Source organism: Gorilla gorilla, chromosome 10 (assembly GCF_029281585.2).
Source record: "Gorilla gorilla gorilla isolate KB3781 chromosome 10, NHGRI_mGorGor1-v2.1_pri, whole genome shotgun sequence".
NCBI lineage: Eukaryota > Metazoa > Chordata > Mammalia > Primates > Hominidae > Gorilla > Gorilla gorilla.
The window spans coordinates 131,418,070-131,430,196 of NC_073234.2; the positions used below are offsets into that span (position 1 = coordinate 131,418,070).

Genomic DNA, 12,127 nt, shown 5'->3' on the forward strand with positions numbered 1-12,127 from the left:
ATTTTTGTAGAAACAGGATTCCACCATGTTGCCCAGGATGGTCTGAAACTCCTGAGCTCAAGCGATCCACCTGCCATGACTTTCCAAAATGATGGGATTACAGGCATGAGCCATCATGCGTGGCCTTGGATGTACTTTTCTTCTTTTTTTTTTTTTAACCATCTCAGCAAATACATGGTTCTTAAAAACAGACATGTCCATTTCTATGTCTCCCACAAAACATCTGAGTAATTACCTCCAGACAATGTGTGCTAAACTTCGAGTTTTGAATATTGCTTTAAATTATTGCTACCACTTGTATATGACTTTATTGTTTACCAAGCACTTGTATATATTACCTAGTATGTACAACAACCCGGTAAAGTATGTATTTATCAGAAAAAAATAACCAAGATTCAGAAAAACTACGAGAATTAAATAAGGTCACTCACCCTGTAAACGATATAGCCAGGTTTTACAACGAGGTGCGCTCAATCACAAAGTATATGCTTTTCCCCAATATCTTCTTTAACTATAAACATTTATTTAATGCCCACTAATTGCCAAGAATTGTGCTAGAAACTTTGAAATTTTGTCTTACTCTGGTAATTTTCATGAGGATTACGTATGCATCATGCTTGATAGTTTATTTTCAAAGTTTAGCAGCCAAGGCTTTATTTACTCTAATGTTCCTGCCAGCTTGGCCCACATTCAATGCTTATAAATAAATAATCTCATTTCAGCTCAAGTATGATGAGTATCCTTTCCATACTGACCACAGTTCTAATTAAAGTGAGGTCAACTACAACAATAACAAAGTTAATATAGGAACTATACTACTCAATAAAGAAGGCAAAAATGTTCCCAATTTAAACAATTTCTGAATTTTTCCATGAAGACAGGCAGTTCCAACTGTCAAAACTGTCCCATATAATTAATATTTATTATTAATGCAGACACTTTACTGACAGGGAAAAGTATTTATTCAGAGCTACTAAGCACTAGTCTAACTTTACATCTAACAGGGAAAAGAGTTGTTCAAGGCCTGTCCCTGGCTGACAATGCTCACTGGGGCAGAGGCTTCAGCTACTCTCTGATTTAGTATTCTTCAGTTGTTCAAAATTTAAAAAAAAAAACAACAACAACAAAAAAACCCCTACATTTTACCTATATGTGAACACATACACACGTACAGGGGCAGATGTGTGTGCAAACCTTAACAGAATCTAAACTATTTAATAACAATAAAGACTAATATGGACAGAGTTAAAATTCTGAAGTGTATGAATTCTGTTTGTTTATAGTTTTCCTTCTCCATTTTGTAATATCCTTATGTTACTCTACTACCTCCATCTCTTCCAACAGGAATTTCTGTTTTCTCACCTGTTCCATGGCAAGTAGACTATACAACTGTCTGAGATCTCTTCTCGCCAGGACACTCCTGGATCCTACTCACCTAGGATAGCCTGTTCTGGAGAGGTGGGAGGGGTCAGAGGCATCCCACAGTTACTTGGGTCCTTCACACTACCAAGCCCTTGCTGCCCAACTGCAATGTGGCCTCCAGCACTGGCAGCACTCTGAGGAACCGGGATGTCATTCTGAGAGATCAAAACAAATGCTGACGGGTAAACCATCCGAACACCACCTATAAGCAAAGAGAACAAGGAAAGAATCAGGACTGAGAAATAATTCATACAAGACTTCCAATTTTATGATTCCAATGGTGAAAATGAGATGCTCATGAAGTACTGCCAAAGGTGACAGGCTCCATTCTTTCATAAGTTAATAGCTGTTTAAACATGTGTTCCAACATGATGATAAGAGCATTTGGAATACAGTGACCAAGGGTGCTTCAGGCAAGATAACTACTCAGTATATACCATTGTGTCAAGAGAATTTCTTTAAAAAGATGGGTATGGAGATTATTTCTGATTAATCTAAATGATTATCTTTTTAAATTAAGGAAGAGGAAGAAGAATAAAGTTCTTCAGGCAAAATATTTTCTCTTACCAACAATTACTTCAACTGCCACAGGGAAATCATCATCATATCCCAACTCGTCTTCCTCTTTCGATTCTTCTTTCTTTTTTAGCACCATCGGGTAGAAATACTGCCATTCCTCAATCAACTTACGAGTGGCTGGGTCTGACATCTTGTATGCTTGGCCTGTTAGCGTCCCATTTAAGCCATAAGGACTTACCAGTACTATGGAGGGGAGGAGAAACACATGCTAAACATTAGAGAAATAATTCCTACTTAAGTGCAACACTACATATGTGGTAATTTTAGGTTACAATATCACTTAATGTGCACTGTTCTTTATTTCCTAACTCTATTTAAAGTATGATTTAAAAGAAATTTTTTTAAAAATTATTTTTGTAGAGACTGGGTCTCACTATGTTGCTCAGGCTGGTCTTGAACTCCTAGGCTCAAGTGATGCTCCCGCCTTAGCCACAAAAGTATGATACTTTGAATTTTCTTGTTTTAAAATTTCTTATTATTTATACACCTCTCACCTCCCACAATTTTTAAACGAAATAAAATATGGGTAGTACAATGTTATCAGACAGCTATGCTTTGAAGCATATACATATCTGTTTAATAATAGCCTGTACAATGTAAACACTGACTCTCCCAAAACAGAAGAAAATCACTCAACATGGAGACCGCAAATGCTGCCTAAAACTTGAACACTCTTGTGGTTCCTGAGACTCCCTAAACATCTGTGGTAATCAAAGAATAACATATAAATGAAATTTCTAACAGTGGGAAAGTCTTAATGTACAAAAGCTTGAAGCATAATAGTTATCGTTTCTGTTTTGACTGTTTTAGAGGTCTGTTGATAAAACAACTCTAAGTAAAATTTGATTTAACTCAAAGTAAAGGACCCAAAGTCCTCTATCTTCTTTCAGTATTTGACCTTGATGGCATTTTCACTGAGTCAGACACAAAAATATAGTTAATATAGTACTGTGAATTACCCAGCCAGTTCATAGCCTTGAAGTGAGTACTTCAATCTTCCAAATAATACGTTTCTGAAGATAAAGGCCACTTTTTCTTAATTCTAATTTTTAACAAAAACTCAGCATGGTCATTAAACGGAATGTCTTCTTTTTTTAATTTTTTTAAAGAGCTAGATCATATGTCACATCAATCAAGAGAGAGATAGTTATAGACATCACATGTATCGTTGAGTCTTTCTGCTGTTCCTCAATGATCCAAATGGGATAAAAATACTGACTCCAAATAACACAGTTAATCAAGGGTAATTTTTTTGCAATAATGCTTCCAGGAAATTCCCACATCAATTTGGATAATTATGATGAATATAATTATCCATAAGGACAGCAACTGCCTTAGTATGGTCTTCCTCCACACCAATCATGGAAAATAAGCAGAATAATGCTCCACAAAAGTATTCTATGACTTCCATCAGTGACAAAAATCAGAAAAATTAAAAGTGGTCTATAGGGACCTGGTATTCCTAATATTATTGTTCCCAACATTGAAGATTAGAAATAAGTTCTCTTCCCTCATGACTACTTATTCCTCTGTTATTACCATAACTAAATGCTTTTATTCTGAGTGATAAAATGTTGGATGAAGTCAGATGGTCCTCAGCATTTTTACACTCAAGAAAACAGTATTTTAAAAATTCTGACAAGCCATAATTTGCAAATACTGTACAATTTGTACTGTACAGTTTAAGAATTGGGTTTTGAATTTTCTAGTAGTTTTATTATATTTGGGGCAAGAAACAGATGCTTTCATTGAATTATATCAGAATAGTTTATAGAAAACAAAAAATAAATACAATGGAGGCTAAATGCTCATGACAGGCTGTTACAGCAATTATAATATTTTAGTCAAGTCTGTTAAAATATCAGTGTTTTTTAAAATTATATTGTGTGATATGCTAAGACTATTTCAACCAGTCATCTCTAATAATGACATATTAGACTGAACCAAAAAAAGATTGTTTCCATATGGTTCAATCTAATATTATAACATTTAAAAGCTGTTACTCACAGAAAATTCTGAATTCCAAAGACAAAACTAAGATTTGTAACGCTCAGATCAAAAGGACATGAAGTTATTTTGGTGATATCTAGGTGGTAAAGCTGAGAATTAATGAAAATATGAATGTATCAATTACATTTAAATTACAGCTAAATACCTATTACCAATGGAGTTTAAAATTAAAACAAAGTTAGGAACATCGCTGAAGAAACTATACACTGTATAATTCTAGAACTTTGATTCTGATAGAAATTTCAAATACTAAGTATTTGGTTTATCTTCTATAAACCATTACATTCCTAAAACCTTGTTAATAAACACAACAATGAAAATCTTTAATTTGTGACTTTGGTCAATTACTCAATGAATTATATTTTTCAAGTATTTATTGATTTTCTTTTGTTCTGAAGGAAATTCTACATTTTATTCTTACAAAAGAATACACATAAGACCATCTTATATATGCGATAAGCTTCAGCGAAAAACTAACACACTATTACTACTTAATTATGAAATGGTAGTCTTTTCTTCCTTCTTCAAAATCTGACCCTTATGCTTAGCTTTAAAATGTCCATTTAAGATAAGGTCTCACCCTGCAAAACTTTACTGGGCAAGATGGTTATCCACTCGGTGGTGGATAGGGGTGGAGAGCAGGAACATCCATACTTACCTTGAAATGGTGCAGGTGAAGACTGAGCCATGTGTATATGCTCCTCATTGATCAAATAAATTGGCTGGTGCTGGGCAATCTCCACACTTGTGCATACATTACTTTCTCCATGCAGAAAGAATGTGAAAGCACAGGACAAATGCTCACTACAAAAGAGAGAATGAGAAACTCAACTTTATATTTTGGTAGGAAATGGGTGCTAGAAACAGGAACTACAGGTAAGATACAGCTCTACTTTATCAAACGTCCAGTAAGGCTGACTTCTAATTGTGGGCAAAAGAGAAACTTCTAATTCAGTATTGACAAACTAAGCCATCAGATAAATCTGGAAATAAGAATATACTGCATTGAGAACTTTTGTAAGTTACTGTACAAAATGTTTCCAGTTTCATTTGCATAAAATCTAACTCTTATGCCAACTATAAACACCTAAGAACAGAGAAGGAATTGGAATAGTTTTCTATTGTCTCAGTGTCTAGCACATGACAAGCACTCAAAACGTGTTAAGTCAAATAAATGAATAAACACTTAAAAGACTTATTTTTTAAAGTGGCCCACTGACCCAGCATAACAGCTCACACCTGTAACTCCAACGTTTTGAGAGGCTGAGGCAGCAGGATAACTTGAGGCCAGAATTCAAAACCAGCCTGGGCAACATAAGACCTCATCTCCACCAAAAATAAATAAATGAATTAGCCAGGCACAGTGGTGTGCACCTGTAGTCCTAGCTCCTGAGGAGGCTGAGGTGAGAGGATTTCTTAAGCCCAAGGGTTCGAGGTTGCAGTGAACTGTGATCAAGCCACTGCACTCCACTATGGACAACAGAGCAAGACCCCTGTCTCAAAAAAAGCGGCTTATGAACAAGATCAGAAGGCAACCCCTCAGCACATTTTTTCAAAATTGTAACTTTGGCCCTAAGATAGCCATAACATATCTCCATTTCTCAAAACATCTCGTAAGAACATTTGCCTGATGAGACAAAATCACTTTTACTAAATAAAGCCAAGCAACCACAATTTTTAAAAGTCATCTCAAAGATGCTGCTTCTTTTCAAAACTTCTCTAAAGTATTATAAAGTACATTTGGAGTGCTACTCAAAAAAAATGTTGTTTCAAGTGCAAAATCATAATGCTTGAAAGGAAAAAATGAAATAAAATTAAAATGTTTCTCTATCACATAGTGACACATATATATTCTCCTTTGACCAGTATGTTTAGATAACATTTTTTGTTTTACCAAAATATGACATTTCACCAGTAGGAAACACCCAGTCTTGGTATCTGGGTATTTAACATGACAGAGTAAATTCAAGATAGTGACTACAATTTTAAAAGAATTTTGAAAAAAGTTTTAAAAACCCTTGATACCATACTTTTAAGTTCACAAAAGCAAAAATGCACATAATTTGAACATCTATAGGTATAAAATAATATAAACAGTAAAAATACTCTGTCCTTTATGAAAATGACACTAGAAACACACCATCTTCTACATACAACATTATATCTGGCACATTAAATAGGACCAAAATATAGTTTTACTGATTGTGGATTGGCTTATTTTTCAGCTGTAAATTTCAGCTAAGGGAGTTTGAGCTGACTTATCCCTATTCATGCCCAGTATCCCATGTAGTTACTAGCTTATTTATAAGAAGCTGGTGGGAGAAATAAATGTAGACTACAGCCATAGAACATGTTCTCTATTCCACCGAGTCCCAACTGTGCATCAGAACAAATACAACCAACATTTATCTAAGAATGGTGCAAGGAGCCTGAAGTGACACTGAAGAAAACACAGTCCTTGCCCTCAAGGAGCATATTCACTAGCAAGAGACTGATATGAAAACACATGAATAAAATAAAGCCAGGCACAAACATACAAATAATAACAAAATGCCATAGAAAGGCTAACGAGTAGTGATTTCTTCAATTTAGAATATACAAACAAATGCTTTAAGAAGAAAAGAACAAATGAAAATTTGAGAAACATCCATTCAGGTATTTTGCCCAGCTTTTAAATCTGGTTGGTTTCTGCTACTGACTTGAGTTCCTTAGATATTCCAGATATTAATCCCGTCAGATATACAGTTTGCAAATATTTTCTCCTATTCTGTGGGTTACCCTTTCACTCTGTTGGTCAGTTCCTTTGCTGTGCAGAAGCTTTTTACTTTGATATAACCCCATTTTCTATTTTTGTTTTTATTACCTGGACCTTTGAAGTTTTATTTTTAAAATCCTTGCCCAGATCAATGAATGTGAAGAAGGATTTCTCCTATGGTTTCTTCTAGTAGTTTCATGCTTTTTTTTTGGGGGGGGGGGGGGAGGGAAGAGGTGATCTTGTATTTAAAGTTTTTAAATTGAACTGGTTTTGTATGTGGTGAGAAATAGGGGTCTAGTGTCATTCCTCTGCATGTAGAAATCCAATTTTCCCAGCATCATTTTTTGAAGACACTATTCTTTCCTCCAGTATGTGCTCTTGGCACCTTCTTTTAAATCAAGTGTCTGTTGATAAGTGAATTTATTTCTGGGTTCTCTATTCTGTTCCATTGATTTACATGTCTGTTTTTATGCCAGTGTCATGCTATTTTGGTCACTATAGCTTTACAGTATACTTTGAAGTCAGGTAGTGTGATGTATCCCCCCACCACTGCTTTGTTCTGAAAATAAAACATGCAAATGGCCAACAGGTATATAGAAAAAATGTTCAACATGAGTAATCATCAGGGAAAGGAAATCAAAATCGCAGTAAGATATCCCTTCACTCCAATTAAAATGGACATCATCAAAAAGATAACAGATAACAAGTGTTGGCAAGGAAGCAAAGAAAAGAGGACCTTTATACACTGTTGGTGGGAATGTAAATTAAGACAGCAATTATGAAAAACAGTATAAAGATTCCTCAAAATGTTAGAAATACAACTACCATATGATCCTGTAATCCCACCACTGGTGATATACCCAAAGGAAATGAACTCAGTATGTCGAAGAGTTATCTGCACTCCCATGCTTATTCATTATTATTCACAATAGTTAAGATACGGAATCAACCTAAGTGTCCATCAACGGATGAATGAATAAAGAAAATGAGGTATATAATACACAATGGAATACTATTCAGTTATAGAATGAAATCCTGTCATTTGAGACAACATGGATGAACCTGGGGACATTATGTTAAGTGAAACAGGTCAGACACATAAAGACAAATACCACATGATCTCACTCACATGTGGAATCTAAAAAACATGATATCATATAAGTAGAGAGCAGAATTGCCATTATCAGAGGCAGGGGAGGGGAAGGGAAGAGATGGAGGAGGTTAGCCAACAGTTACAGTTAGGAACAATAAGTTCTAGTATTCTATTGCACAGTAGGGCAACTAGTTAACAATAATGCATTGTATATCTCAAAATAGGTAAAACAGACAATGTTCTTACCACAGAGAAATGATAAATGTTTGAGGTTATGGATTTGTTAATTACCCTGATTTGATCATTACACGCTGTATACAGGTATCCAAGCATCACTTTGTAGCTCATAAATATGTACAATTATTAAGTGTCAATTTAAAATAAAATAGAATTCAAAAAAAGAAAGAAAATAGGGTTTAATAGTAAAAAGAAAAAGTAAGAGAAAACATGAGGCAAGGAACAGATGTGCTTAAGAGAAGGATATAGCTTGGAATGGTGGGATGTGACTGGAAAGGAGTCAAAAAAAGGATGTCGGGGGCCATCCCTTGAGACATCGAAAGACTCGTATATGCAAAATAACAGGGAGTTAATTTAAGGATTGGTTTTAGAAAGTCTAAGGAATTGTTATAAAAATTTCAAAATAGTATTCATTTGAATTTGCTATGTCCCAAAACACAGACAGTTGAGAAGCATAAATAAAAAAGATTAAAATTGAATCAAGGATCTTTTATATTGATAACTTAAAAAACAAAATGTCCTTTTAAAAGAGGCACTGAAAACAAGAAAAATAGAAGTTATAGTGGAAATATAACAGAAGCCACCAGTAACTATATAATTTTTGGCAAGTTATTTCATCACTCTGATCAGTTTCCATAGATGTAAAAGCACCTGTTAGTGCAGACTGCTGGGCCCCTGAGGCTCTGATTCAGGAGGTTTAGGGTGGGCCCCATAAATCTGCATTTTTAACAAATTCCCATGTGATGCTGCTGCTGCTGCTGCTCCTGGCTCAAAGACCACACTTTGAGAATCACTGGATTTGATAATGCCTAAATCCCAACTATTAAATTCTATTTTTTCTAAGATCATGTAAAACAAGGACAGGAATGACAGCACTGACACTAGAAAGTTGAATCCCCCTGTGACCTAGCAACAGCACTTCTAAGAATTTATCCCATATATAAAAACTACGGTATAGAGTATAGATTATAGCACTGCTTGTAATAAAGTCTGAAAAACACTAAAATGTCCATCAGTAGAGGACCTGTTAACTAAACTATGGTATGTAAGCTACAAAGTAATGCCCTGCAGCCATGTAAAAGGAAATGATCACACTGATACGGAAACACCTCCAACAAGGACTATTATGAGAAAAAAGGAACAAGGTACAAAATAATATGAGTAATATACACCCAGTTGTATAAAATGTGAAAGTGGGGAGAAAAATATTTCCACACACAATTTGCTTACAATTTGCAATGTGGCATAACATTTTTCTGAACAGATCATTTAAAAAACCTAATAACGGCTGGGCAAGGTGGCTCACGCCTGTAATCCTAGCACTTTGGGAGGCAGAGTTGGGCAGATCGCTGAGCTCAGGAGTTCAGGACTAACCTGTGCAACATGGCCAAAACCACATCTCTACAAAAAATACAGAAATTAGCTGGGTGTGGTGGCACTGCCTGTAGTCCCAGCTACTCGGGTGGCTGAGGTAGGAGGACTGCTTGAGCCTTTTGAGGTTGAGGTGGCAGACAGCCCAGATCATGCCACTGAACTCCAGCCGGGGTGACAGAGAGACTCTGTCTCAAAACAAACAAAGAAACAAACAAACAAACAATCCCTAATAATTTTGGTTCCCTCGGGGAATGAAACGGCATGACTAAAGGGGAAAGAGAGAATTCACAATATTCTTTTATACTTGTTGAAATGTGGGGTCATGTGTCACACAGAAAGCAATGTGAAGGCAAGATCTGAGGAAGCCCTTGCCTCCTATCCTTATGCAGCGCTGCTTGTTGGCCCAACCAGAGGAGTGCTCTAGAGAAATCCTTGGTGCTTCCATTTGTCATATTTGGCGCTTAGTCAAAGCCTGCTGAGACCCTGATTTTGTAATCCAACATACTAGTTACTTGCTTAGCAAGCCATCAATATCTTTATCCAAAGCAATGCTAAAAATGGTGAAATAAAAACTGCACTGAGAACAGAATCCTGTGCCATCTCATCATATAACTCCAAGTTACAAATTCAACAATGAGTTGTCACTCACTCATTCTACTCTAAAGAGAATAATCAAAAAGATTATGTCAAATGTCTTGATAAAATATGGACACATAACAACTATCATATTTCTCTGATCTAAAAATATGCCTGTAAGTAAAATTCCAGTGTTTTCATACAAAGTCCACCCTCCTTCATTTCACAGATGAACCAATAGGGCTAAAAAGACTTTAGTGTGCCCAATAACACTTCTAAATGCATGACTGGAATTGGCCTTAAAATTCAATGTTCTTTCTACTAGCTGGCTCGTACATAAGTGGGAATGTTCATTTATATTAACTCTATCAACTTAAATTTTAATTTGTTAAAATGAGATCATATTTGAGAATGAACATTGAAGATAAGGGGTTCTATGACTACAACTATAGATATGTTAGGGTATACAGTGTTACATGAGAAGTGGGAGGTAAATCTTTATTACAAGCTCTATACCATGTTCTTGCTTCTTGTCACTTATTACTCTTTTTTTACCTGAACCTTTACTCACCCCATTTATTTCATATACTTTCATTAAAAATTTTAAGAGACTTTGGAGATTATTAAGGTCAACCTCTTTCTGATTCGGGGGGAAGGCAAGATTGCGCCCAAAGTTACACAGCAAGTTCAGAGCACAGTTGAAATAAAAACCTGGTCCTTCTTCTTAACATAGTGTTTAGTACATCCAAGATTTTCTACCTTAGATCAATGCTGCCTTCACCCCTATTCAACATCAACATAAATCAGACACAATGTAACTTAAACTAGTCCCGGCATCAGTTCTACTATCTCCCTAACTGCTATAGGCCAGAAGATACTATCAAATGAATACACAGAACCAAAAACATGGCAAGGTCAAAGGAAAACTGGAGCTTCACCCCTGTTCTCTTGGGGGCACACCACTTGACAAGTATTCCACGCCTTCTCAACTCTGTTTATTCTCCACTCTTTACTCAGTGAATCAGGTCTGATTCAAGTAATTCTTTGTTTAACCTCTTTCTCACCTTAAAAATCTCTGCAGTTAAACTTAATTCACCCTTCCCTAGAGATTACTTTCTCTCTGTGAAGGTACTCCTATACATACTCTCTTCCATCACGAATAATCTTTATGTCTTCCTCAATTTGCTTCAGGTAACCCAACGCTGAAGCACCTCCTCTTGACCATGCTACCCTTTTCTTCACCCTCTACCAACTAATATCAAGTAACTAACATATAAATAAAATGATAAAAAAATGGAGACATTAATACTAGTATCATCACTAAATAATCTACACAGAAATGAGATAAATAGCTTTTCTACGTATTATAAAAGAAATAAATAAGGAACTAAGAAAATAATGGGAGTTGGGGTCTATTCTAAAAAGGGATTGGTCAGAGAAAAGCTCTGAAAAAAAAAGGGGGGGAGGGAAGCATTTAAACTGAGGTTTAAATCATAAGAAAAAGGAAAGTGGTAAAAAACCATTACAAAAAATTGAAACTTATAAGTGCAAAGGTATGGAGAGTCTGCCATTTTTAAAGACATTTTTAAAAGGCAATGTGGCTCTATCACTGTGCAAATGAAAAAAACTAGTGTAATTAAACCTACTGAAAAGACAAAGATTACCAGAGTAGCTAAAATAATTAAAGTAAACCCATCCACGTATTGCACAAAAGGCATGCAAAGTAAAATTACACCAAAAGTTAAAAAAATGTAGAAAATCATATGCCAGATGAATTCTAACAAGAAAAAACCTGGTACAGGAATAACAATAAATAAAACAACGAAATATTTTAAAACTTAAGTTCATCAATAAATATGTAAAGAGAAACTCAAGAAGAAAAGTAATCAATCATGAACATGTACACAGCCACACTGGTATGCAATACAGCTCAGAAATATACACAGAAAAAATTAGAATAAGAAGAAACTGACAAATCTAAAATTAATAAATATTTTAACATGTTTTCTAGTGTATACCATGGCTTTCCACAAAGAAAGAACGTATCCTCTTTCCATGAATACATGGAAGAGCTACAAAAA

The 12,127-nt window shown here is 35.3% G+C and overlaps 1 protein-coding gene across 3 annotated transcripts in view; it reads right to left on the reverse strand.

The window, feature by feature from the left end:
- MED13L (mediator complex subunit 13L) overlaps positions 1–12,127 on the reverse strand; it is a 319,550-nt gene that overhangs the window by 59,101 nt on the left and 248,322 nt on the right. For all 3 annotated transcript variants that reach the window (XM_031016665.3, XM_031016664.3, XM_004053954.5), the window contains exons 5-7: positions 4,670–4,815; positions 1,990–2,184; positions 1,436–1,624 (exon numbers count right to left, since the gene is read on the reverse strand). In XM_031016665.3, coding sequence (XP_030872525.1) covers positions 1,436–1,624; positions 1,990–2,184; positions 4,670–4,815 — 530 coding nt within the window. The remainder of the gene's footprint in view (positions 1–1,435; positions 1,625–1,989; positions 2,185–4,669; positions 4,816–12,127) is intronic.